The 27797-nt window shown below is 42.3% G+C and overlaps 1 protein-coding gene across 4 annotated transcripts in view; it reads right to left on the bottom strand.

Moving 5' to 3' along the window:
* SNCAIP (synuclein alpha interacting protein) overlaps positions 1-27797 on the bottom strand; it is a 166869-nt gene that overhangs the window by 75800 nt on the left and 63272 nt on the right. For all 4 annotated transcript variants that reach the window (XM_066382094.1, XM_066382092.1, XM_066382096.1 and 1 more), the window contains exon 2: positions 1442-1544. In XM_066382094.1, coding sequence (XP_066238191.1) covers positions 1442-1498 — 57 coding nt within the window. In that variant the 5' untranslated portion in view covers positions 1499-1544. The remainder of the gene's footprint in view (positions 1-1441; positions 1545-27797) is intronic.

Below are 27797 nucleotides of genomic sequence, written 5' to 3'. Positions count from 1 at the left end.
CGGTAAAGTCAACTTCTCTCTCTGAGACAATTTCTAGCTGTGACTCAAAGCTCTATGCTACAAAAGATCAACAAAAAGTAAGGTCAGAAATTATGTCCATCTGCTTTTGTGGCTGCTGCCAGCACTGGGGCTCCTGGTGCTGCTGCAGCCCCAGCTGAGGCTGGAGCAAAGGGAGACTCGGAATCACACAAGGATATGGGACTTGGTGTCTCTAATAACCACAAAGCAGTCAGGGCAGTCAGCTCTTCCCTTGTGAAACAAGGAAATAAAGGCTTACTTCTTTTAAAATAAAAAAATAAATTGTGACCTTGGAGGTTCTGAGAAGGAAAGTCATATGACTAGTTCAAAAGGAGCAACCTTCTTGTCTCATACCCTGAGAGCCCAATTTGGCTGGGAGGGCACAAGAGTTCAATAGGTGGCAGAATTGATTGTATGGACCAGGATAAGTCACAGTCAGCTCTAAGCAGGGTGCATGAAGAGGACCCATACCAAGCAGCCATGAGTTCTGAGAAGTTCAATAGCCTACCACAGGGGTCGGGAACCTATGGCTCGCGAGCCAGATGTGGCTCTTTTGATGGCTGCATCTGGCTTGCAGACAAATCTTTAATAAAAAAAATAATAACGTTAAAAATATATAACATTCTCATGTATTACAATCCATTCACTTCCTACTGCTCATGTTCATGGTTGTGGGTGGCTGGAGCCAATCACAGCTGGCCTCCGGGACAACACCAAATTTTTATTGGATAATGCGTAATGTACACGGGTCGTTGTATGGCTCTCATGGAATTACATTTTAAAATATGTGGCGTTCATGGCTCTCTCAGCCAAAAAGGTTCCCGACCCCTGGCCTACAGCATTACAGGAGTAAGCAGGGCTTCACAGGTTGGTTGGTCCAGTCCTTACCAATGTATGACTCTTCCTCAAAATTTCCAACAAGCATCCAAGCTGTGCTTTGAAACCTACAGTGATTGGACAGACTCCCCATACTGTTCATCAGTTACTAACCTGTCCATCCTTGAGTATATTTGCTTGTGAACTCTTGATAATGCTGGCAGTGCTATAGCCAGCCATATAAAGGGAATTAGCATGAACAGGATTAATGAGGTGCATAAATAACTCTAGGAAAATCCTTACTATCTGCAGGCACTTTATAAATTTACTCAGTGAATAATTTCGGCAACAATGAAAAACATTAGGAATGGGAGGCTCAGTAAGGTTAAATGCCTTTTCCACTTTAGCTCATGCACAATTAAATGGGATTCACTTCTTGGTCTAGGATACCTCAACACCGTACTTTTGTCTGCTCCACAGGACGTCTGCTGTCAAGTTCTAAGGTGGTTTGGTGAGGTTGGGATACACTGATTATAATAGGGAAAGCAGTTCATGTAGGTGAAGGCAGCATCTCCTGAGGGCATTGCTGCCAAGTAGTAATACTTACAGATATGTCATCACTGAAGTCAATTTCATCCAAATCAAGGTATTCAGGGGCTTCCATTATTCTTCTTTGCACATTTTGAGTAAGGTTAAATACTTATAAATTCCTGGACAAGACAGAAAAGAAAGGCAAAAAGGTTAGTGGTTTTATAAACAGAAATCGTATCTACATTTAAACAAACAAAATGAAAAAGGTAACTGGCACTGGCGCTGCCTTTGAGCACATTTCCTTCCCTCCCTCGCCCCAGCCTGGCTCTCCAGCCACATGGAGCACAGCCCCTGCATGCTCCCCGGTACGCCTCCCCAGGGAGCACCTGCAGTCCTTGGCTGCACTTCATTTGTGCGATCGCTCTTGTTTCCCCAAGCACTGACTCAGGTCAGACTCAGCCCCTGCGATCTGATCCCTATCACGGCTGAGCCAGCCCATACCCAGCCCATATGGCGCCTGGGTGGAAGCAGGTCTTCGGGGGCGGGGTGCCCTGAAATCATAGGAAAGCCATCTTCAAAGGTCTGTACCAACATATCCCGGACACTTGCATGGAACAACGCATGCTGGGCCTCCACAGTAATAACAACAGAAGGACAAGGCAGGTCCAACTAACCAACAGTAATGGATATTTCAGAATTTGAAGCACAACCTCCAGTTCATTACTCAAAAAAAAAAAAAAATTTTTTTTTTTTTTAAAGAGGATCGAAGTACACATTTTCACCACAGAGTTACTGTCACCTTGCCCCTGCTTCTCATGGCTCTGCTCAGCCCAACTGTGCAGGAGTGACCGAGGTGGCCGCCAGCGCGTCCTCTGTCAGCATCGCCTCGGGGCTGCCCGTGGCGGCTCTGTAAGTCTGTCAAGAAGATACATCACCTCCCGGCTCATTTTCTCATCACTTATCATCATCACCACTGGCGGTGGCAGTGGCACCTACAGATGTCAAGGACATAAATATAGACCTCCTGGTGGTGCCTTCCTATGCAGTTGTCCTCCGCAGAGCCAACTCTCAGCTAAAAAGATTCCATTTCCCGGAAGTTGTCTTTCTGATGATAAAACCTGCCTTATGGACTCAGACACAAAGAGGAATTTGTGTTTTCCTCTAAGCAAGGGATCCCTTGCAGAAGAGTAAGAAATACATTAAGGGAAAGTGAAAATAAATCTAGACACATGAAAATGAGCTTCTCAATATAAGATCAAGAATGTAAAAATACCTAGTTTTTAAAAGGAAACACTTATTCTGAAGGTATTGCCTTCTCATTTTAAGGTATTTTTTAACAGCTATACAAATAGGAGAATTACAATAAAAGGGAAAATAATCACTTGCCATCCTGTACCTTAAACTCATTACTTAATTTGATTTTCAGTGCTTCTTCCTTCCTTCCCACATGCATGTACTATTTATATATAGTATATTTTAAAATATAGCAGATATAGAATTGGTCCAGAAAAGAATTAGGAACCCTACTATCATGCTCTAATGAGATTCATTCAGAATAAATATTAAAAGTTCTTCTGAAATCACAGCAAGGTTTAAAATAAAAACAAATTTTCATTTATAATATATGTAGCCAGAAATTTTATGATTTATAGAAATCTAAAAATAGGTTCTTAAGCAAATTACTTTGTACAAAAAGAAATATATCACTCTTCCTCTGATCCTCATAAAGCTTTTCAGAGAAAAACATACACACTCATACTTGCAAATTTCTCAGAATAATGATCTCTTCCATTCTGGTGGATTCTGAGACAATTCAGGCTCTTTGGATTCCAGCTTGTCAGCTGAAACAGACTTTCTTCCAATCCTATTTCTTTTCATTAGGTCTGTTCTCCATAGTGGATTGTTAAATTGCAGGCTATTCCCACGGCTTTGGTGAACACAAGGATGACACTGGGTATATAATCGGGTGCAAAGTATCACCAGAAACACGGAAACTCAGGGAGATGAATCAGAGAAACATTCATCAGAGTGGGTACTGGGTGGACCCTTACATATATGGAAATACAAGACTAAATGCAAAATGCAAATGAACACGTCTTAGCCAAGCACGTTAACAAATAATCAGTGAGCCCATTTGAGGTATTCTGATGCTATAAAGAACAATGTATACTTGAGTGTGTGTAGCCATTTCCATGAAACATATCCAGTAGATACTATAAATCATGGTATTAAAACAGAAAATCTTTACATTTGGACTTGGAGGATGACAGTGAGATTCTTTATCCTACAGTCTGGAACAGAAGGGTTAGAAAAGTTCTAGCCCATCACAGGCAGACCTGGCCACTGCTCATATTTATCTCAGTGGGTGGGATGGTCCAGCCTCAGACTAAGGGGTCCTAGGCATCCAGGATTGTCCTTTAGTTCCTACTGGACCTTCATGCACAGCTATCTTCTTCAAGAGGCCTTATTCTACGGCCCTGTTCCTTATGTTTGGTTTGAACGCTTCTCTCTTGCCAGTTGCCACTTTGAAAGTATTATGTCCTCATTTATCATGTGCCAAAATCCCTGTGGTTCATCAATCCCAGCCACAGTCCCAAAGTGAACTGCTTCTTTTCAGTTGAGGGTGAGTCCACAGTTATCTCACGTTCACTGCTTCCTCCTTCCTCATCTTCCCATGCACTGAGCACCTGGCCCCTTGAGGACTCCCATCCCAGGAGTTAGGTGTCCGATGGGAAGGGATGAGGTTGGGTTAGAGCAGCTGCTGCAAACAACCCCACCTGATAAGGACACCGAGCCAGGCGCCGTCCTCATCCTGCCCCCTGGCCCCACTCCAGCCCGCACACCAGCCCACAGTGGAAGCCAGTGAGTCGTCTCTCCTGACCGAGGACACACGGGCTCTGATGGAAGGTGCAGCCACAAAGGACATACACCGGAGGCCCATGAGCCGAGTCTGGCTCACAGATGTGATGTGTTTGGCCCTAGCAGTGTTTTAAAAATAATCACATCAGTTGCCAACACGCAGACCTTGGGTGATTTCACATTAAATTCTGGGTTTTTGGCTTCACTTAAAAAATATCTGAAGCTGTGGCAGCACAGGTCCACATTCCCCATGACAAGAGCTGGCTTCAGCTGAGCTGCAGCTGCCCTACCTGTCCAGGAGGCCTGCTCCCCAGCCTGCCACCCCTCCCGCCTGCCGTCCACACTGACAGGCCCTGGCTGGCCTTGGGCTGTTTGAGTGGTGGACCCTTCAAAAAAAATTCAGCATTAAACAGTAAGTACCGCTCCACCCTCAGTTTTTTTTGTTGGTAGTGGTGGTGCCTCCTGCCAAATACTGTTTACTTCATTTGTACTCTAAGATTGAATTTGTAGTCTAAGGTTGTTTTAAATTCTCATACCGCAAGCAACAACAACATAAAATTTCTTACACATGAACTACCAGCATGTTACAATTTGTGCTTTTACAGGGCCTTCATTCTCTCTTAGGAGTAGGAAAAGAAAACTTTCAGGAACATGTTAAAATGTGACAAGGCGAAGAGTATGTTTTCCTCCCTTTACAATCAGAGGAAGGAAGGGTTCTTGCCCTGCTGTGACTGGCACTGTGGGGTGACATGGTGCCACTTCCCCGTTGTGAATAGACGGGACAGGAAGCGGTGTGCCAAGTGTAAGCCACAAAAAGACCTAGGCCTTCCTTCATCTGGCCAGACCAGCAGCTTGGACGCAAGAGGACCAGCCTTCCTCAGGCCAACCAGAGTGGGTTTACGCCTCAGTGAAGACTATTTTTCAGCCTCCGCGGAAAGGGAAGTCCAGCGTGAAGTCCTTTACACGAGGTTTTATTGCTATGCATCATAGTTGGCCCTGGGCCGCTTGGGAACTCAGGACGCAGTCATTTATGAATCTGTACTGCACCCCACCCTGTTAGCCCCAGCCCTACGAGCTGCAGTCACTTCTCCGGGGTCACTGAAATCCCAAGGGCTTCCTTTAGCATTGCCGCCCCTACCACCCACCACACCTCTCACAAGGTCTTCCTACCTTCCGTATTGAAGCGATTCCATTTTTCTCAGTTGGGCTTTTGATTTCTTGTCCCTGATGCTGCCAATTTTTAATCTGTTACTCACTTAGGCAGATACGGCCGTGTGGGAGGTAGAGGTGAAGACGGAGAATGGGCAGGAGGTGAGAGCAGAGAAAGGTAATGAAAATATTTTTCAATGGCTTAGCTCTACCAATTTGGGTAGAAAAACTTATAGGGAGGGAAAGAATAAAAATATGCAGAGGCGTAGACCCCAGACTAGGTGATGGGGGACCCGCGTGCTGTGAAGAACTTGTGGGTGACACACTGCCCTCTTCTTTCGATGTGCCCAAACCACTGGGAAAAACTTTACCCAGACTCCAAGCTGATGCTCCGCTAGAGAAAGCAAAGTACAAAATAATCAGCGTTGACTACACACACTGTCTGCAGGGTTTTTCCTTCTCTCACTGAGTTTTGATAAACTGCCAAGTACAGGAGTCCTTCCAGTGCCTATAAAAGTATGTGGGAGGGGCTCATAGCCCTAATGGGTCTATCAACACCATGTCACCTTCTCACGAGTGGCCTTCGTGATGGCCCAAAAGCTTCCTTTCAGGGAAGATTCAACTTGGGAAAAAGCTCAAAGGAAGTAAAAGCCCAACTGGATAATAAAAATCAGACAAGCAATTTAAAATAGAGCTTCCCCCTCCAGTAGTCTGATTTTCAGGTGAAAATTTTAAATTTTTTTTTGTTGTTGTTATTGTGACTTAAAAATTAACTCTGAAAATAATTCCAAGTGGAGACTTCCAAAAATCTGGTGGGTAATGGCAACATCAACTGGAAAAAGCTTGGAGTGGCCAACAAAATTTCTTTGAGAAACTACACCCATTTAACATACACATTCTGGTGTGCTTGGCTCATAAAAAAAAAGGGGGAAAAAAAGGCTTACTGAATTGTGACTGCAGTCACATATCACATAAATTGTTCTACTGAAATTCTTCTTAAAATGAATTGCCTCACTCCATTTTACAAGGAGTCAGCGCGGACTCATTCTGAAGGCTCACGTTACCCAGATTTCTCCTTTTCTGCCAAAGTCACTGTTGCTACATTTACCAGTAAACTATGAGGCTCGGTAATTAAAAGTAAGTTAAGGCTGTCAAAATAAATGAGCAGAGTACATTCGGTGATGAGGTAACCTCAGCTGATCTGTATCACAACTTCTCTCTTTCCTGTTTAATTCACCCATACTTGGGAAAACACAGCAGCTCCCTGCACCCCTACACACGTGCACACACACATACACAGAAACATTTGTATTGGGATAAATTTTCAGTTTGAAAGCCTGCACGTAGATCCTGGACTGACTTTCTTTAATATAACAAGAGCTTTAAAAATTCACAAACTGAGAACTGGAATGCTTGGGTGAAAAAAAAGTGGAATATGTGAAACGTTTGTCCCCAGCTGGCTCAGTAGTTTGGCTGGCAAGGAAGCAACTCATTCCAAATGTTGGATTCAGTTTCTTTCACTCTCTGATTCAACAGTGGCCAGAAGCATGGCAGTCGCTAAATGTCTAGTCCTGCTGCAGAAAAATAATAGCGGTAAGGAACTTGAACTGGAAGGAGACAACTAAAGGACAGCCAAGAAGTACCCATGGGGAGAGAAAGGGAGAAAGCATACACTGCGTAGATTTCTTTCCCTTCTTCCTTCATAGAATATTCCTGCATGCACATGCTGGATGAGACATATTCTACTCTCCATGCCTGCACAGAGCATACACTACAAGAGAGACAGACAAGAAAACAAGCCATTATAATAGGATACAGCCCTGGCTCAGGCAAATAAATGCACAGGAGTCTGAGACATCTAACCTAGACCTTGGAGATGAGAGACATCTGCCCAGTAGAGGGGAGGTCTCAGCTGAAAGCTGGAGGAGGTGAGGGAGCTGTAATTGCAGAAGCAAGTGTTGCAGGTAGTAGTTATGTTAGATAGGACAAGGGTCTCCAGGTCTGGGCGGTTCTTACTAAATGCTATTCTTGCTATGTTAAAATGTAGCACAGTATTTTGCAGAAGCAGCTGTAACTTGATGAGCTTGACCAGAACCCAACCTGATAAGTTTAGCGCACTGCCAAGAAGAAATCAACATGTAATTAACCAAATAGTATATACAAGCAATGGCTAAGCCTCCCTTTGGGGACACAGAGCTTTCCATGTGAATCACCTCTCTTTTACTGGCTGCAAGTATACAGAACTACCTAATGACAACCACATCTCGTTCTTGAATAGAATATCCCTTGAGCGAACCCCTTGAGTCTGGTAACGGTTAAAGCATGGGCTAAGGCCTGGAGGTGAGAATTCTGAAATGGAATTTCCAGAAAGATGAATAACACTGATTTAGCGCCCGTTGCTCTTTTTTTTTCCACAAAATAAAGGGGGGATCTTGAAGTGCGAGGGCCAAGCTGGGGTGATAAAAAGGGGTGGCTGGGGGAGTATTTCTAAAACCAGAGTGTAAACAGAGTACATCCTCTTGGAATATCAAATTTTCTGGCATGTTTGGAGAGAGTTTGCCATCAAACAAGAGACTTCAGGATAATATATTGAGCCTGCACCAGCTTGTGGGGAAGGGGTGTGCGAGTTCCTGTTTGAACATCCACAGAAACATTCATGAAGCAAAACTTTGCACCAACATCTAGGTCTGAGTGCTTTTACATATGCTTTCTTATTTATGTTTCACAAACAGCGCAGGAGATAAATATATAATATCTTTTGAGAGGACAAGGCGAGAGAGGCTCTGTAATTGCTTCATAGCCACACCACCAGGACTCCTGATGTTAAACCTGCTTTTCTCCCTTATTTCACAGCTTGCCAAACCTGCAATGGGAAAGTAACACCTTATCTGTATCAACTGTTCTATTTCTTTTTAAATCACATGTGCTGTTTCGTTAATCTGACTTTATATACCATATTACAACTCTGTAAGGGAGGCTGCGGGAGTGTATTGTGATTTGCAATCATATTCTATTTTACAGATGGCAAAACTCAGAAATGTTTGGGCCAAGGTCATGGACTACCAATTGGGGGCAACGCCAGCTCAGACAATCCACTTCCCGATAATGAGTCCAGAGCTCTTATGATTCACCCTCCTCGCTCAGATAGCTCTGAAACATTGGCATGTCTTTGAACCATGTAGAGCAGTATCCCATAGACAATCTGAGCCCTGAATTGTATTGCTTTTAGTGAACTGTAACCCCAAACGAAGTGCTCTTTCCTCTCTACAGCAGAGTGTAAACAGAAATGGCAAACATGATCTTCATCATGAAAGAAAAGTGTATAGATAGGTCTTGGTGTCCCTACCATACCTTGCCCATAGATACCCCTGAACTAGTTTGTGAAACATTATATGCCACAGCCAGTTGTTTAATACTTCATCTTCAAAAAAAAATGTGATTATGACCATCTTTCCTTGCACCTTATTAAAAAGGCAAGTAAGCTAGCACTGTACTAGGAAACTCGTTCTAGAGATCAGGAGTACTCTGACAAATCCCTACGAAGGTCACCCTTTTTGTGGTTCGCAGCCGTGGCTTGTAGTTTAAACTTCTTGCTAATGATTTGGGGGGGTCATTTCATTATTTCTAAAATCTAAACACTGAACACGAACCAACTTATACCAGAAATTCAGAGTTTGGAAACATCTTAGTTTTTAAGCCTAGAGGTAGAGGTACTTTTAAATTTGTGTGTGTGCAATTTAAAGTGAGTTTAATATTTAAAATTATTTTGGAAAGAAGGAGAAAATGCCATGCTCACAGTAGCTGCACAAGAGAATTGAAGAGAATGTACAACAAAAAAGTATATCTATATATAAAAAATACACACATATACAAGAAAAAATATATTGTGTTCAGTTCTGGATGCCACTTCTTAAGAAGGCCACAGTAAATTGGGATTACCAAGACACAGTAAGGAACTTAAGACATCCCATGTTTGGACAATTCTGTCTGAAGTAGCACAGCTAAGGAAATATCTAACTAGAAGACAAGAGCACTCTTCTCTTTCCCTAAGAATCTACAAAGCTATCAGGTGAAAGAAGAATTTGAATTCAAGGGTAGATCTTAGGGGAAATTTCAGGGATGCCAATCTCAGCAAAGATTTCCTACTAATACCACCTGGAATGGGCCGACATGGAGTGGGTGACTCTATGAGATCACAACCACACCAGCAGGCAACTGTTAATATAGAAAGATGAGAATCATGAGTTGGGAAGAAGGAAGAGATGACCTTCTAACTCAAAGATTCTGTGCGGTCTGAGATGGCAGTGGTAACATGCCTGAAGCCAAACCAGAACCTCAGGACAGTCCTGACCCACTTCATCCTCTATCCAGAGTGCTACCATGATGATCTCTGTTGAACTTCCCTTATCATATTTCATCTGCCATCCAGATCCCACCAGGAATGTGAACGAAATATGGAGGTTAAGGGAGGAGAGGGGAAGAGAAGAGAAGGGAAGGGAGGAGACAGAGAGAAATAATTTTAAGGAGAGAACTGAAATGGTACTCATCCAATGTGAATATGATTTACTCTCTGTGGAAGATGAAAACTTATCAATTCCACAAGGACAAAACTATGACCTAATGTGGTCCAAATAAAAAGAAAATATCTGGGATGAAAAAAGAAACATTTCTAGCACCAGGAAGTTGAGCCTGGACTTAAGCCAACTGTGTCTTGTACTGGCTTCTGGAAAAGAACTATGGAATAATTTGGGAACTGGAGCCCTTACTCAGTTATGTACAGGAAACTATCCAAATCCAAGTTCCCAATTTTTGGCACACCTGAAGTGGTCATGATTTACTCCTGATTTTGCTTGATTTCTATAGTGGATTTGTTTGGCAATTATTATGGAGAATGTATGGAACACAGATGACAATCCTGATTCTCATTTTAGAGCAAAGTAGACGTGACAGCAATATGCACAGAGAGCATTAAAGACCGCAGCAGGCGTTAGTTGTCCTCGTTTCGTTCTCACACCTCTCGTTTGTGACCAAACTGAACCACACTAGACCAGTGATTCTCAAAGTGCAGTGTGCATGAGAATCCTCTGTTTATAATAAAACAGATTGCTGGGTCCAACTCCAAGAGTTCCTGATTCAATAAGTCTGGGTTGGGGCCTGAGAATTTACATGTCTAACAAGTTCCCAGGTGATGCTGATTCTGCTGGTCCCAGAACCACAGTTGAGAACTCCTTCCTAAGATCAATGACTTGTCCCAGCCCTGGCTGGCTACATCTGTACTTAATTAAAAGAGAGTGACCTCTTCCCTGCACCCTCATCTCCACAGATGTTAACTTCATTATACAGGATCCATGCCTAGTGCCCTTCTGATTAAACTGCCTCAGTGGACTTGACTAAGCATTTCCCATGAAGACCACCCAGAAACCTCAGTTCTTATGTGTGTGAGAGTGTGTTTGTGCGTTTAATTCTCAGTGTTATACAAGGGACATTGGTCTACAAAACCCTACAAGATTTGGGCCTGGGTTACTTTAAAATCTCCTTTCTCTATAGAACATCATGGCAGCAAAGATGTTCTAAGTTTCTCCTGTTAATGAGACCCAGATTTATAATTTTACTCGCAGCCTTTTCAGAGTACGAATCTCAATGTTGGGATATCCATTCACCACAACTACAGTATAGTAAATCTCATGTCCACTAATAAAGAAGGAAAATGGAAAAATGGAAAAATCTAATAATTCATTTAAAAGTCAAGGCTTATACAACATGTATGCATCATAGATATTTAAAATAATTACTCATTGAATCTAAAGCAGTCCAAATGGCTACACTGGCTAACTGTGAACAATAAAATCCTGCCCATGTATTTAAAATTCTAATTATAATGTGCTTATTTTTATTGACTCAAAATCCAGAAAACAGGTTAGTATAAAGATTTTATCAAATTTTCCAATTAAAATGTTCCAATTCAATAACCAAAAGAGAACATAAACTCTCTTTAAAATAAAAGTTCCTTTTTTTTATTTTCTGAAGAAGAGTATATAGTTTGATATTTAGGTGATTAAGCAAATGGGCTAATGTCTGTAGTAACCAAATATTTTCACATCTGCATACACACAGAGTATCACTGATTACTTAATCCAATGCTTTTATCTAGCCCCAATTTACTGAAGACACTTAAAGGAAAATGAACAAAATATGCTTCTATCTTGGATAAGGTACTATGATTAAAAGGGCCAAAACTGAACACTGCATGCTTAAGTAGTGCACTTCCAGCGTGTCAATGCATTTCTTTTTTTTTTTTTTTTTTTTTAATTTTTCTGAAGCTGGAAACAGGGAGAGGCAGTCAGACAGACTCCCGCATGCGCTCGACCGGGATCCACCCGGCATGCCCACCATGGGGCGATGCTCTGCCCACCAGGGGGCAATGCTCTGCCCATCCTGGGCGTCGCCATGTTGCGACCAGAGCCACTCTAGCGCCTGAGGCAGAGGCCACAGAGCCATCCCCAGCGCCTGGGCCATCTTTGCTCCAATGGAGCCTTGGCTGCGGGAGGGGAAGAGAGAGACAGAGAGGAAAGCGTGGCGGAGGGGTGGAGAAGCAAATGGGTGCTTCTCCTGTGTGCCCTGGCCGGGAATCGAACCCGGGTCCTCCGCACGCTAGGCTGATGCATTTCAAGAAAACTGTAAGATGAAATCACAAGGTTACTTTCAGGGAGTCATCTAAGAAGTGTTACCCACAGTTTGAACAATATACTGTTTTAAACACAATACCTTGCACAGGGAAGTAGTTAATATATTATGTTGAGTTCATATCCAGACTATGATCATTGCTGAGTTACTTGGTAAGTTCTACATTAACAGTCTTAGTATCGGACCAGCAGTTGAAAGCCACTGACCTGAACAACAAATGCTGTGATGACTATTTGTGTTCAGCTTGTAACAACTTAGTGTTCATATATTTTCTACTTGCACAATTTCCCTCAGAAGTCTCTTTTTGGGGGCGGAGTCAATCTTCTAGTCCCCCTTTCAGAAAGGGTCTTTTGATGTGGGCCATGGAAGCTTTGGCCATACCTTCCAGTGATGGGGCTCGTTTCCATTGATTAAAACCAAGTAGGTTTTTTTCTTTTTTTTGCCATTAAGTGCATGAAGAAGGAATAACATTTGCAGGCTATGGTGTAGTCAAACTTTTTATAAAAACCGCCCACTTTTGCAGTGCTGGTCAACCTGGTCCCTACCGCCCACTAGTGGGCAGTCCAGCTTTCATGGTGGGCCAATCGCAGCGCTGTTTGGTTGCACGGTAGGGACCAGTTTGACCAGCACTGCAAAAGTGGGCGGTTTTTATAAAAAGTTTGAAGACCCCTGGTAGCTTTTCCTCTTTAGCACCCCAGAAGGACAGCAACTTCATTTTGTAATTCACCAGCATAAGCAGGAAAGGACTGAAAACAGAGAAGCCTGAAGAGAGGTCTGTGAGAACAGCTGGAAAAAAGACAAAGGCTGCCAAGTCTTCTAAGAAACAGACTAAGATAAAGTAAGAAATCCAAAGTAGAGCGATCAGCCACCCTAATAAAATACTGAACTTGGCCCCTCTAAGAATTTCAATTTCTGAGTCATCATCTCCCATCCAGATGTCACCATATGTCATCTTCCTTCTTTCTGAAAGGAGAAAGGACATCCAGACACAAAGACTAAGATGGCTAGAGGAAGAATATCAATCAGAACTAAAAATATTTTCCCATAGTAGAACTCTACTTGCTTGCTTCCAAAGTCAATTAGGCAATCCACATAAACTCTTGTTAGTGGACAAGGGGTGTGTAGCATTCCCAGCATTCGGGGATTCTGATCTTCCAGTATAGATGAAAACTGGGATGTACGCAGCCACACCAGCCACCCAAAGAGCGGCAACCACCTTCAAGGAACGCTTCTGGTGGTCCAGGTTTTGAGCCTCACTCAAGGGGTGGATTGCTTGGTAGAGCTTCCGGTGGTAGAGCAATGCAAAGTGTACCGTGAACCAAAAGGCCAGTGAAGTTGTCAGGGCTGCCGTGAAGTGCAGGACTTTGCAGCCAGCTGAATCCAACATGAAACCAGAAGAATAAACAGCTTTCCTGACATTCACCACCAAGTTTCTAATGAGGTAGACAAATGTAAGACTGCAAATCAGGAGAAAGGATGTCTGTATCTGCCCAGTGATGCATTTCCCGGTAGAATAAAATAAACACAGGTTTCCAACCAAGCTCACAAGGATGAGGATGGCAAAAGCGATGATCTCAAGCATGTCTGCAGATGGCTTCATGGTAAACGGCACATTGGTTATTTCAAATGTCTTCTCTTCAGTTTAAGCTTCTGGATAACCAGTACAAGGTCTTTAGCAAGAACTCTGGGTTTTTTTGCTTTTAATCCACTATATGTTGACAAAATCACCTGGTGTCACCCTAACAGTTCAGAGATGGTCTGTAACATAATTCTGCTTGCTCCAGTGATGAGCTGCTGAAAACAAACCCTTCTCAAGAGCTATCTGCTTTATCATCTCTGGGGACCTAACTATGATGAGAAAGTTCTAAGTATCATCACTTAATTAAAAGTTCTTAGAAATGTATTTATAGCACTGTAATCCAATTTCCTAGATACAGTGCCATATAGTTTTCAACAACCATGAGAGAAAGAATAAAATTAAATTTGTGACAGCAAAGGAAAGGTGGCCAGCGGTTGAAGTCACCCTCTCCATTCACAGAAAAGAAATGAAAGAAGTGGGCATGCCTGAATAACAATGAAGATTTCCAATAACAAAAAGTGACGAATTACCAATGGCTGTAATAACATGACAGAGATTGTGAAGTATAGCAGTTTTCTAGTTTTTTTACCATTTTTGGAAAGCAGGAATACTCTTATCTGTTCTGGTGATCTCAAGTGCTTGTGAGTATTAAAAAAAAAGATCATAGAAAATACTCATGAAGGCAGTTGAGAAGGAAATAAAGAAGGGAGGAAGGAATAAAGAAAGTGATTAGGGAAACTCTCCCCTCCAAGAGCACAAGAGGCTAAGAAAAGATTTCTGTCCTAAGCATGATTGGAGAGCACAGAGCAAGAACAGAAAAATGGCACTGAAACACATTATTCTAGTAATCTGATATTAATTCACTTTTTGTATGAAGTTTTTTGGCCAAGTATATCATAATGATCCATTTCAGGGACAAACTACTTTCCCTCTACTGTATTTGCCTGTAACTTTTGCTGTCAATCATCCCATGCTATCCTGTCACAATATCCGCTTCAGTCTGCCCCAGTGGTGGACTGGAGCCCGCTTGCACTGACTTGAGTAATTGTGCACATCTCTTTCCAACTCTGTGGTCAGTGGCTTCATTTTAGGAGCTTGAAATTAGGTATGCTTGGAGTATTTACACCATGGAAATGAACAAATGCTACAAATCAGGGCTTTTAGAGGAAGAGAATTGTTTTACTAGACCAACACTAGGCTGAAAAAAAAATGGACATTAGAGTAGTAGAAAATTAGCTGATATTTTATCTACAAAGGATAAGATCAGTATTTGGTACCCACCAACCCATTAAGTAAGGGTATGTGTAAGAGGTTTATGGCAGCACTAGCAGGTAAAAGAGCTGGCCCCACAATTCCACTGGGGGAGAATGAGCCTCGGGTGATAACACTTCCTGTTAACAAAACAACAACAACAAAGTAGTAACAGTAACAAGACAATAATAATGCTCAGATTGGCTACCATTTATTTAACACCAATATGAGCCAGACACTATGTTGATGTTTCATAAAGTTAACCTCATTTAATCCTTAATATCATTCTCATTTCACTGACGAGGAAAAAGAAAACCCAAGAGGAAAAGTAAATTGCTCACAGCTACTGAGTAATGGAGACAGAAATCAAGTCTAGGTATGACGGACCCCAAAACCACCAATTCGCCACGGCCTCTCCACACATGCTGTCAGATTGTGAATTTCCTGTTGACTATTTTTGATCTTCCTCCAATGACTTACAGTTGGTACACTCAACATACAGAGCCCATGATAAAATCCTTTTGCGAAGAGTGTCGTCAGGTTTATAATACACAAATCATGTATGTTTTGGGGTAACAGTCATCTCCCTTCTCCTTCAATGATAACAACACACACACATGATGGGTGTTTTACACATCTGCATGTCATAAAGATCTTTAAACCTTTTACACACCAGTTCAAGATACCTTACTTGAAACAGAAAAAGGCTGTTTCCAATAGTGGCGAGCCCACCCCCTTCCTGACCGCGTTTAAGCAGAGGCACAGACTACTTGGTGTGAATTTGGAGAGCAGCAAAGAATAACCTTAAACAGCAGGCAACATACAGCCTACCCTCATTTGAGATCTATTAGGATATGAATTAAGAAATTGTCTGTGTGATGCTATTTCTCAAATATGCCCAAATGGTAACAATTTATGGCAAGTCAATTGACCTCTCAGGGCTAAAAGGGTAAAAGAAATGTTTTGTAAACTCTCCACTCTGCCCTCCCCCACAAAGGCTTACATAAACATTTGTTTTTCACAGGATCAGCAAACATAGTATGTCCCTTTGCATTGGGGCAAACGTGTAAAATATATGTCATTTTTTCCTCTACAGGATAATTTTTACACTAGCGAAATAGTGCTGATTAAAATGTAAGGAAAGTGCCCTGGCCGGTTGGCTCAGCAGTAGAGCGTCGGCCTAGCATGCGGAGGACCCGGGTTCGAATCCCGGCCAGGGCACACAGGAGAAGCGCCCATTTGCTTCTCCACCCCTCCGCCACGCCTTCCTCTCTGTCACTCTCTTCCCCTCCCGCAGCCAAGGCTCCATTGGAGCAAAGATGACCCGGGCGCTGGGGATGGCTCTGTGGCCTCTGCCTCAGGCGCTAGAGTGGCTCTGGTCGCAACATGGCGACGCCCAGGATGGGCAGAGCATCCTCCCCTGGAGGGCAGAGCGTCGCCCCATGGTGGGCGTGCCGGGTGGATCCCGGTCGGGCGCATGCGGGAGTCTGTCTGACTGTCTCTCCCTGTTTCCAGCTTCAGAAAAATGCAAAAAAAAAAAAAAAAAATGTAAGGAAAGTAAAATTAATTTTTGTGAATACTGGCTTGATTGATTGATACTTTCATTAACTATGGCATAGTAGGGCTGAAGAAGTACTTTTGTAAGACTTAATTACCTATCTACTAAGAACCTTTAGCATGACACTGGACTCTAAAGATGACAGACAGGAGTGAAAGCCATTGTCCTTGCCTTTGAGAGGCACATGGTTGAGTCGTAAGAACACAGATGTATAATGCATGTTATATATTACATTATGTGTACAGATACATACACACATATATCAGGCCATTTATTCAAAGATATATTTAAATATTTATTTATTAAAATTGATAAGTAATGAATAATATAGTATAATAAACTGTCTGGTCTTGAACTCAAAAATAAAACATTCAGGCAAGAAAGGGACTCATGGGGGTAGGACTATTTGTAACCATCAGTTCACAGAAAAGGAAACTGAAGCAGGAAGAAATTAAACTACTTGTCCTAACTAGCAGGAAGAGGTGGCATGGAACTCTCCAGACCTCTGGCTTCAACTCATCTGAATCAGAAAGGGACACGGTCAAGCAAAGCTAACTGAATTGTGAAATAGGGGTGCTAAGAAAGTTGGGTGCCACTCAGTGATGGGATTCAAATAATTTACCAACCAGTTCTCTGCCTCAATAACCATTTTAAGTATAAAAAACAATATACTGAAAGGTAGTTTATTAGTTCATGCATTTTTTTTTTTTTTTTTACAGAGACAGAGAGAGAGTCAGAGAGAGGGATAGATAGGGACAGACAGGAACAGAGAGAGATGAGAAGCATCAATCATTAGTTTTTTGTTGCGACACCTTAGTTGTTCATTGATTGCTTTCTCATGTGTGCCTTGACCGGAGGGCTTCAGCAGATCAAGTAACCCCTTGCTCGATCCAGCGACCTTGGGTCCAAGCCAGTGAGCTTTGCTCAAACTAGATGAGCCCGTGCTCAAGCTGGTGACCTCGGGGTCCTCCGTGTCCCAGTCCGATGCTCTATCCACTGCGCCACCGCCTGGTCAAGCAGTTCATGCATTTAATACTTAAATAAGAACAATAAAAGAGGTACACAAAGCTAAATTTTTTTCACCTGTGGGCAGAATGAACATTACTGTGGGTGCTTAGAATATGCAGTTGCGCCGGTGAATGTTAAAAAAGAGTTAGGAATATAAACTTGTGATTTCCACATTGGGTGGCTGCTCAGGTGCCCACTTTAGAGAGAACCCTGATTACAAGTGCCATTTTATCAACTGGTTCGCCGAACTCAAAAAATTAGGTATTGTTTCTGCCGAACCGGTGCGAACCGGCTGAGTGCCACCACTGGTGCCACTCCTGAGATCCCCGAGAGCTGCCGCGATGAGCGCCTGGCGGCAGAAAGCCCATTTCTCAGAACACGCCCCGCACCAGGAGGGCCAGGAGGCCATGCTGCTTCCTCCACCGAGGAAGGTAACCGTTCGTGTCCACTTCAAGGAGGAAAGAAAAAACCAACCTTCCTTTGGAAACTAAACATAGGCTCCTGCCAATCCAATTTCACTGAGGTCATTTGAGAACTGAGGAGTTCAAAGGTTCCCTACAGCTTCCATTTACTTTGGCATCAGATTTAACAGAAAAAGAACTAAGGGAGAATGTATAGTATAAGGCCCAGGCTGTTTTCCAAATCGCAAACTGCTGAAGTTATTTAGAATTTACTTTAACTCGCAATCACATGTAAAGTGGTTCAGATGTAAATGCTTTCCGCGTGGCTTAAGACAGTCTAGGTTTCCTCAAACGCACATGTGCTGTTCTAATATGAAAGCTGTGGGTTCAAACTCTCAAAGTACGCTGGGTTCCTCCTGATTAGAGGCTGCTGTTGCTTTACGCGCCAGTTGGTTGGGTTTTAGAAGGAGAAATAGAGCACGCAGGCTTCCTTTGCTGGGGCATTAGGTTTTCACAGTAGCGCAAAGATAAACAAACTTCGCAGGCGGAGGGGAGGGCACTTTCTCTTTTAAACTGAGGATGTAATATAAATAAATGTCTTTTAAGAAGAGATGGTTTGAAACTTGATTCTGAGGCTGCATTGATACAAAGGCACTATTTTATTTTACTGAAGATCAGTATAGCACACATGGGGAAGGGCATGCCATCTTGACAGGCTGGTCTAACCAAGCTGGATAATTCACTAAGAATAATTCACAGAAAGATGCTACTTAAAATTGTTTGACCCGCTCCCTGTCCAGGAGCAAATTGATATTTGCATTTTCATATAGAACCACATGGAGGGAATCACCAAATCTTTTCTCGTATAATCAATGACTGCCTGAAGTCTTTAATTCTCCCCAAGGCAGCTAATTTCTGAACAGCCAGTGTAGGACTGAAAACCCCTGGCTCCAAATTAGAAGTGAATGACGAGAAACTTCAGGCTGGCTGGGGCCCGAGCAATTAAATGGTAACTGCCTTTTAGAGATAGGTACTAACGCTGCTGATTATGTTAGTGTGCTCGGGGCTGGGAAACTTGGACCAAGCTCCAGGCCACTCTGGTTGGGGGGAGGGGGCTTTGATTGATGACACCTGACACTGAGCTGGACCCTCAGACACATGCCTTCTGCAACCTTCGCTCTAACCTGTGAGGTACTCCTAGTTTCAATAGAGCTGAGTCACTTGACACTGAGCTGGACCCTCAGACTCAGGCCTTCTGCAACCTTCACTCTAACCTGTGAGGTACTCCTAGTTTCAATAGAGCTGAGTCACTTGACACTGAGCTGGACCCTCAGACATAGGCCTTCTGCAACCTTCGCTCTAACCTGTGAGGTACTCCTAGTTTCAATAGAGCTGAGTCACTTGACACTGAGCTGGACCCTCAGACACAAGCCTTCTGCAACCTTCGCTCTAACCTGTGAGGTACTCCTAGTTTCAATAGAGCTGAGTCACTTGACACTGAGCTGGACCCTCAGACACAGTCAGTCCTTCTGCAACCTTCACTCTAACCTGTCAGGCACTCCTAGTTTCAATAGAGCTGAGTCACTTGCCCAGTTGGTTCCAGCTGGTACGTGACTGAATCGAGAGTCTCACCAGGTAGGTGTGTGTGGCTCCCAGAGCAGTCGGTTAGGAGAGCCTTGAGTGGGAATGGGGAGAAATACTGAATCCAAAAACTAGGTAGCAGAGAACGATGAGAGAACTTGAGAATCAGACCTTCAAGAAAAAGTCTGCCAGTCCGAGGAGCCCCGTAGTGCCTTTCCTTGCCACTGCGGTAAGGAAGAGCCTGCGACAGAGAAGCTTTGTGAGCAGGATCTGGGAAAGCCCCACGTCAGAACCAGAAGGCAGGAGGCTGGGAGGGGAGGAGCTGCTGCCGAAGAGGAGGGGCTTCCCGAGCACGGGGAAACCACTGCACTTCCAACACTAGCTAGAGGTGCCGGAGGAGAGGCCCCCAGACGTCTGAGTGGAAGGACTGACAAACCAGGAGATAAAGTGGAGGGGCAGACCTATTCTGGCACTTCCTATAGGCCAATCTGTAAGAGTGATGAAGTCTGTCCCTAGGAATCTGAAGCCAGAAGACCGAGGTTCAATCCTAAATTATTTGTGAAAGGTCTGTCGAGTCATATCTGCTCTGACCTCAGGTTCCCCACAATGAAATATCTAGAGTCATATATGTCTGTACAAGTGTGTGTATATACACATGTACACACACATATAAACACACATACATATATGTTTATGTATGTATGTACCATATTTACCCATGTATAATATAAGACACTCCCATGTATAAGATGCACCTTAATTTGGGGGCCCAAAACTTGAAAAAGAAAAAGGTATTACATAAAGTTAGTGAACTCAAGTTTTATTCATCATAAAATTCATACAACTCCTCATCACTATCAAAACTCCCATCTATTAGCTTGTCTTCATCTGTGTCCGATGATGAATCACTGTCTTCAACAATGAGCCCAAAAACAAGCACGAAAAAACGGGAAATGCAAGTTAAAAAATCTACAACCACTGTATAAGACACGCCCAGGTTTTAGACCCCAAATTTTTCCCAAAAAAGTGCATCTTATACATGGGGAATATGGTATATGTCTACACATACACACAGCTATGAGATGATCATAGAGTCAAATGAAATTGTGAACCCAGTCTGAAGGTTGCAAGGTGCTATACAACTGCTAGTTTTTATTAGTATTTATTTCCTAAAATCACACAGACATAGAGGTGCTTTATGCTTGTAACTTGAAGGTGCTATGTGGGCTCTTTGCTGAAGGCTGAAATTTTAAACTCACTGTCTGCAGCATAAGCTCAGTTACTTGGCAGACAGTCCATCCTTCTTCAGGCCAAGTCCACTCCTGAGCCCCTTGGTTTCTCTCTCTCTTCTGTCCTCTAAAGATTAAACCCATCTCTTGCTTTTTGTACCTGATCACAAACAACCAACAACCTACATCAACCCCACAGATAAAATCCACCCCATCTTCTCTTCTCTCTCTGGACTTCTCTAAAGAGGTGTTTAGATTCACTGTTGCCACTTTATCTCCTTTTAGCTCTTAATCCACCACAATTTCCTTTTTATCTCTTTTCCCTCTGAAAATGATTTAGAACAAGATTAGTTCCTACTACTAAATCCAATTACAGCCTGACCAAGCGGTGGCGCAGTGGATAGAGCGTCGGATTGGGACGCAGAGGACCCAGATTCGAAATCCCCAGGTCACCGGCTTGAGCGCGGGCTCATCTGGTTTGAGCACAGCTCACCAGCTTGAACCCTACATCGCTGTCTTGAGCAAGGGGTCACCGGGTCTGCTGTAGTCCCCCTGCCCCTGGTCAAGGCACATATGAGAAAGCAATCAATGAACAACTATGGTGCCACAATGAAGAATTGATGCTTCTCATCCTTATCCCTCCCTGTCTTGTCCTTATCTGTCTGTCTCTCTGTCTCTGTCACACACAGACACACACACGCACACAAAAATCCAGTTACACTTCGCCTTGTCTTACATTCTTTCTTTTTTTTTAAGCCTCTAATATTTTTCCTCCTTATCGGTCAAGAGCCCAGTCCACTTCTCACTCAACCACTGACCCCCATAATGTACAGATTTCTACCTGCTCCTGGATGTCACCACCTGTTGTCACCACCTGGATGTCACCACCTGGATGTCCCACAGGCTGCCCTTCAGCTTTCCTTGGCCACATTATCATTCTTTACTTGGCTAAGGTCTAGAGCAGGGGTCCCCAAACTTTTTCCACAGGGGGCCAGTTCACTGTCCCTCAGACCGTTGGAGGGCCAGACTATAAAAAAAACTATAAACAAATCCCTATGCACACTGCATGTATCTTATTTTAAAGTAAAAAAACAAAACGGGAACAAATACAATATTTAAAATAAAGAACAAGTAAATTTAAATCAACAAACTGACCAGTATTTCAATGGGAACTATGCTCCTCTCACTGACCACCAATGAAAGAGGTGCCCCTTCCGGAAGTGCGGTGGGGGCCAGATAAATGGCCTCAGGGGGCCGCATGCAGCCCGTGGGCCGTAGTTTGGGGACCCCTGGTCTAGAGAGTTAGGTATTATCTCTGTCCTGTCCCTCCCCCTCACTTGCACATTCAATCATTCTGTCAGTTAAGTTTTTATCTTTTCATCCTTCCTACCATTTTCTTATTATATCTTCTCCCTGTTTTTTGCTGGAATGAATTTGAGAGGGACAAAACTAAAGGCAAGAAAATTAGTACATGTTTGCTTCTTTAAAAATGCTGAGTCTAAACAACCCTTCAAGTGACTTAAAACAAAAAGATAGCCTTGTCACTTGACTTCTGAAAACACTTCAGTGTCTTCCCACCGCCTACGGGCAGGTAGCCAGCTCCTGCGCCAGTTACACAGAGCCAATCCTGCTGCACGCCTGCCTCCTGTTCAGCTCTGACTCACGCTGGAAACTTCAGCGATAGTGACGGAGAGTCTGTGCACAGTCCATGCTGCTCCCTGTCCTGGGGTTTTGGCTTACGCTGGTATCTCTGCATACATTCTTCTCTTCCAAGCCACCCAAAGCCCCGCCGTTGGCTCTTCATTTGCCACTGAACGGTGCAATCATTTGCCTGTTCTCTCAGGTAACTGTATTTCCTAAGCTCTTTTGCCAGCCCACTGACTTCCTGGTAGTTTGGCCAAGGGCAGGCTGGGCTGAAAGATTAGAGGGGCGGGGGAAGGGCAAGTCTCTCTCCCCGGGCTCTCTCCACTTTCCTTCTCAGTCTCTTTTCCTTTCCCTCTCTCACACACTCTTGCTCTGCCATAGGCAGTGCCTCCTATGTTATCAGCTCCTAGGAGGGTGCATCATTAGCATCATTCTCTGATTGCTCTAGAACAGGGGTCTCAAACTCAACTCAGCATGTGGGCCGCAGAGCAAGATCATAGCCGTTCGGCGGGCCGCACTAGGTCTACAAAAGGCAACTGTTACGCAACACTTTTCTCACTGCAGTTGAAAACAAAAAAAAATCAGTACAACAAGCACAATCATACATGCAGTTTACTCAGTGTCACAAAATGACCAGAAACTGTAGTTCGCATCACAACTGCTGTTAACTAAGCTAATATCTAGCTAGGATGCTAGAGAAATGAAAAATACAAGTAGGCCCCTAGGCTTACTTAATTTTATCCAAAATATTTTGAACTTCGTGGATTAGTCTGCGGGCTGCACAAAATTGTTCGGCGGGCCGCGAGTTTGAGACCCCTGCTCTAGAAGGCCCTAACTTATGGGTAATAACAAACCTTTCCTTTGTCCTCTCAGCCCTAGGTATTACTCCAAAGGAGGCATTTACAGCTACATCTGAGTTCTAGTTTAGATTCTTTACCTACCTCTTCCTCTGTGAAAAATTCCTGAGCAAATTACATTCAATATACTTACCATAAAAATATTATTATATGCTTATACATCTGCTTTTCTCATGATGAGACTGTCTTGTTCACCATAATCCAGTCTATTCATCACAGAGTTTGACATATGTAAGGCCCCTGAGAATTGTTGAACACATGAAAAAATTCACTGGATGAGTCAGTAAACCAAAGAAGAATCTTTTTATGAGAAGCTAACTTCAGTTTAGCCACAGAGGGTATCCAAAATGTTCTGCACTAGTACTATAGCAAGTCTTTCCACAAATCATAGTTTAATATTTTCAAATAAATATAGGATATATTGTACTGCATTTTGGGGAAGGCCATGTATCATAAAATCAAAGTTATTACCCCCCAAAATTTAGGGTTTATGGTTCCAAACAGTCCAGATGGAGAACTTGGAAAACTAAAAAAAAAAAAAGGGACATTTGACAACAGTAAATACAACAAATAAGGCTGACCAAGGGTCAGAGGAGGGCAACAAAGAAGGCAGGATTCCAAGGGGGAAAATCCACCAACACAAACACAGGTTCTTCTGAAATTCATTTTATGTTCAAATTCTGGCCTTACCCAAATGTCTTACAAATGTCTCTTTTTACTACTATTCTGTCCTGTGTTTCCTTTCATTGCATAAAGCCACTGAGAATTACTGAATAGAAGGGAACCCCTCATCTTAACTTAGAATATTTATAAAACCCTACGGCTAACATCAAACTTAATGGTGAGACACTCAAAGCTTTCCCACCAAGATCAGGAACAAGGCCTCTTACCGTTCCTTTTCAACACTGTACTGAAAGTCCTATCTACTGTTTATTTCCTAGACAAAAGGAAATAAAAGGTATACAGACTATGAAGGAAAAAATAAAACTGTCTTTATTTACAGATGACATGTTGTCTATTTAAAAAAAATCCACCAAAATAACCCAAAACTCCTGGAACTAATAACTGATTATTGCAAGGTTTTAGGATATAACATTACTATACAAAAGTCAATTGCTTTCTAATTAAAACCACAATGAGATATCACCTCACACCAGTCAGAATGGCGCTCATTAACAAAAGAACACAGAATAAGTGCTGGCGAGGATGTGGAGAAAGGGAACCCTCCTGCACTGCTGGTGGGAATGCAGACTGGTGCAGCCACTGTGGAAAACAGTATGGAGATTCCTCAAAAAATTAAAAATGGATCTGCCTTTTGACCCAGCTATCTCACTTTTAGGAATATATCCTAAGAACACCAAATCACTGATTCAAAAGAAGAAATGCACCCCCATGTTTATGGCAGCATTGTTTACAATATCCAATATCTGGAAACAGCCCAAGTGTCTGTCAGTGGACGAGTGGATTAAAGAGCAGTGGTACATATACACAACAGAATACTATGGGGTCATGAAAAAGAAGGAAATCTTACCTTTTACGACAACATGGATGGACCTGGAAACTATTATTTTAAGTGAAATAAGCCAAGCAGAGAAAGAAAAATATCATATGACCTCACTCATTTGAGAAATCCAATGAACAATATGAACTGAGGAATGGAACAGAGGCAGAGATGGGATCAAAGGTACCAGAGGAAAAGAGGACAGAGGAAAAGGGGATGAGAGGATGGGATCAGAGAAGGGAAAGAGATTGGTGAAATTATATATACATAACACAGCATTATAGAAAGCAGAAACAAAATCCTGGAGGGAAGGGGGGAGGGCTTTGGGGGGAGGGTGGCAAGGGGGATGTTGAAAGGAACATGGGGGTGGGGGGATGTATTCAGTGGGACACTTGAATCTATGTAAACACAATAAATTAAAATCAATAAATAAAAAAAGTCAATTGCTTTCTTATACACTAGCAATGAGTAAATGGAATTTGAAATTAGAAGCACATCATCATTTATATTAATATTCCCCAAAATGAAATACTTAGGTATAAATCTAATAAAATATGTATAATATCTATATAAAGAAAACTCTAAAACTCTGATGAATAAAATTAAAGAACTAAATAAATGGAGAGATACTCTATGTTCATGGAAAGGAAAACTCAGCATCGTCAGGATGTTAGTTTTCCCCAACTTGATCTAGAGTTAGTTTCAATAAAATCCCAAAGAAAATCCCAGTAAGTAATTTTGAGAATAATGACAAACTGATTCTAAAATTTATATGAAGAGACAAAAAATAAATAAATAGCCACCACAATATTGAAGTGGGAGGACTGACGTTACCTGAGTTCAGTAATTACTATATAGATACAGTAAGAGTAACAGTGTGATATTGGTAAAAGAACAGATAACGAGATCAATGGAACAGAACAGGGAACCCAGAAACAGATCCACATAAATATAGTCAATTGTCTTTAACAAAGGAGCAAAGACAATTCCATGGATTGAAGAAAGTTCTTTTCAACAAATGGTCCTGGAACAACTAGACATCCATATGCAAAAAGAATAAATCCAGACACAGACCTTGACCCCCTTCATAAAAATGAACTGAAAATGGATCATGGACCTAAATTTAAAATGCAAAATACAAAATATAGGGGAAACCTAGGTCACCTCGGGTGTGGTGAGGATTCTTTAGCTCTAACACTGAAGGCATAATCCATTAAAGAAATAACTGATAAACTGGACTTCATCAAAATTAAAAACTTCTGCTCTGTGAAAGAAAACATCAAGAGACTCAAAGACAAGCCACAGGCTTGGAGAAAATATTTACGGAAGACACATCTGATAAAGGACTGTTGTTCAAACTAGAGAAAGAACTCTTAAACTCAACAATTAGGAAGTGAACAACTGACTGAGAAATGGACCAAAGATCTTAACGAACACCTTACCAAATAAGATATAAAGATGTCAAATAAGCATACGAAAAGATGCTCCACATCACATGTTACCAGGGAAATGGACATTAAAACAATAGTGAGATACCACTGGACACCATTAAAATGGCAAAAATCTCCAGAACACTGATAACACCAAATGCTGGCGAGGATGTGGAGCAACAGGAACTTTCACTTATGGCTGGTAGGAATGCAAAATGGTACAGCCATATTTTTTGTAAGGGGAAAGTTTGGAAGTCTCCTACAGAACTAAACATGCAATCCAGCAACCACACTCCTTCATACTTACCCAAAGGAGTTGAAAACTTAAGTCCAGGCAAAATCTACACTGGGATGTTTACAGCAGCTTTTCTCATAATTACCCAAACTTGGAAGGCAAGCAGATATCCTTCAGTAGAGTTATAAATAAATAAGCTAAGGTACACCCAAATAAATAGGTATCATTCAGCACTAAAATTAAATGGGTTATCAAGGTATCAAAGGGCAGGGAGGAATCTTAAATGCATAGTACTAAATGAAATAAGCCAATCTGAAGTGGCTACACACTGTATGGTTCCAACTATATGACATTTTAGAAAGGCGAAACTATGGAGACAGTGAAAAGATCAATGACTGCCAGGGTTGGGGGCAGGGCAGTGGTGGGACGGGTAGATAGGCAGAGCACAGAAGATTCATAGGGCAGTGAAAATACTTTGTATGATACTACTATATAATGCTGGATACATGTTATTATGCATTTGTCCAAATCCATAAACTATACACCACCAGGAGTAAACCCCAAAGTAAACTATGGACTCTGGATGATGAAGATGTGTCAATGTTGGTTCATCAACTCTAACAAATATTCCACTCTGGTAGGGGAGACTGATATTGGAGGCGGCTATACGTGTGTGCTGGGGACAGAAAGAATACGGGAAATCTCTTTACTTTCCTCTCAACTTTGCTGCGAACCTAAAACTTCTCTATTTTTTTTTAAAGATTTTTTTTTAAATTCATTTTAGAGAGGAGAGAGAAAGGGAGAGAGAGAGACAGAGGAGAGAGAGAGAAGGTGGGGAGGAGCTGGAAGCATCAACTCCCATATGTGCCTTGACCAGGCAAGCCCAGGGTTTCGAACCGGCGACCTCAGCATTTCCAGGTCGACGCTTTATCCACTGCGCCACCACAGGTCAGGATAAAACTTCTCTAACAAAGTAGTCTTTAAAAAATACCGAGTACTTAGCACAATCTTCTAAGTTTACAAATGAAGCTGTGTGCTAACGGCCACACAGCTTCCTACAGGCAGAGCTGGGAAGAGGACACAGGTCTCCTGAGTTGTTCTGCCTACTACACTTTTCAAATTAACTGGAAAATAAATAAACAATAGTAATAAAAATAAATAAAATGAAATTAGTTTTTAAAAAAAGGATTTACTGTTTGACATTAAAGCAACTTGACCTCAAGTCAACAGCTGCCCATTCATTCACACCAAAAGCATCTAGTCCAAATGACTTCATTAGTGAGTCATTCAAAACAGGTGTCCCATTTTCATTACAAGCAGGTGAAGGACATAGTAGTACAAATACTACATCTGTTTGAATACAATTATTTAGAATATGCATCAAAAGTCTCACATCTATGTTAAATATCTTGAACAATAAGAATTTGAACATAGATGTTTATTTTTTCAATGTGCTATATTGTCTG

The sequence above is a fragment of the Saccopteryx leptura genome, chromosome 4 (genome assembly GCF_036850995.1).
Source record: "Saccopteryx leptura isolate mSacLep1 chromosome 4, mSacLep1_pri_phased_curated, whole genome shotgun sequence".
Classification (NCBI taxonomy): Eukaryota; Metazoa; Chordata; class Mammalia; order Chiroptera; family Emballonuridae; genus Saccopteryx; species Saccopteryx leptura.
The sequence above is the reverse complement of the archived record's forward strand: the minus strand, read 5'-3'. Positions and strand labels throughout refer to the sequence as shown.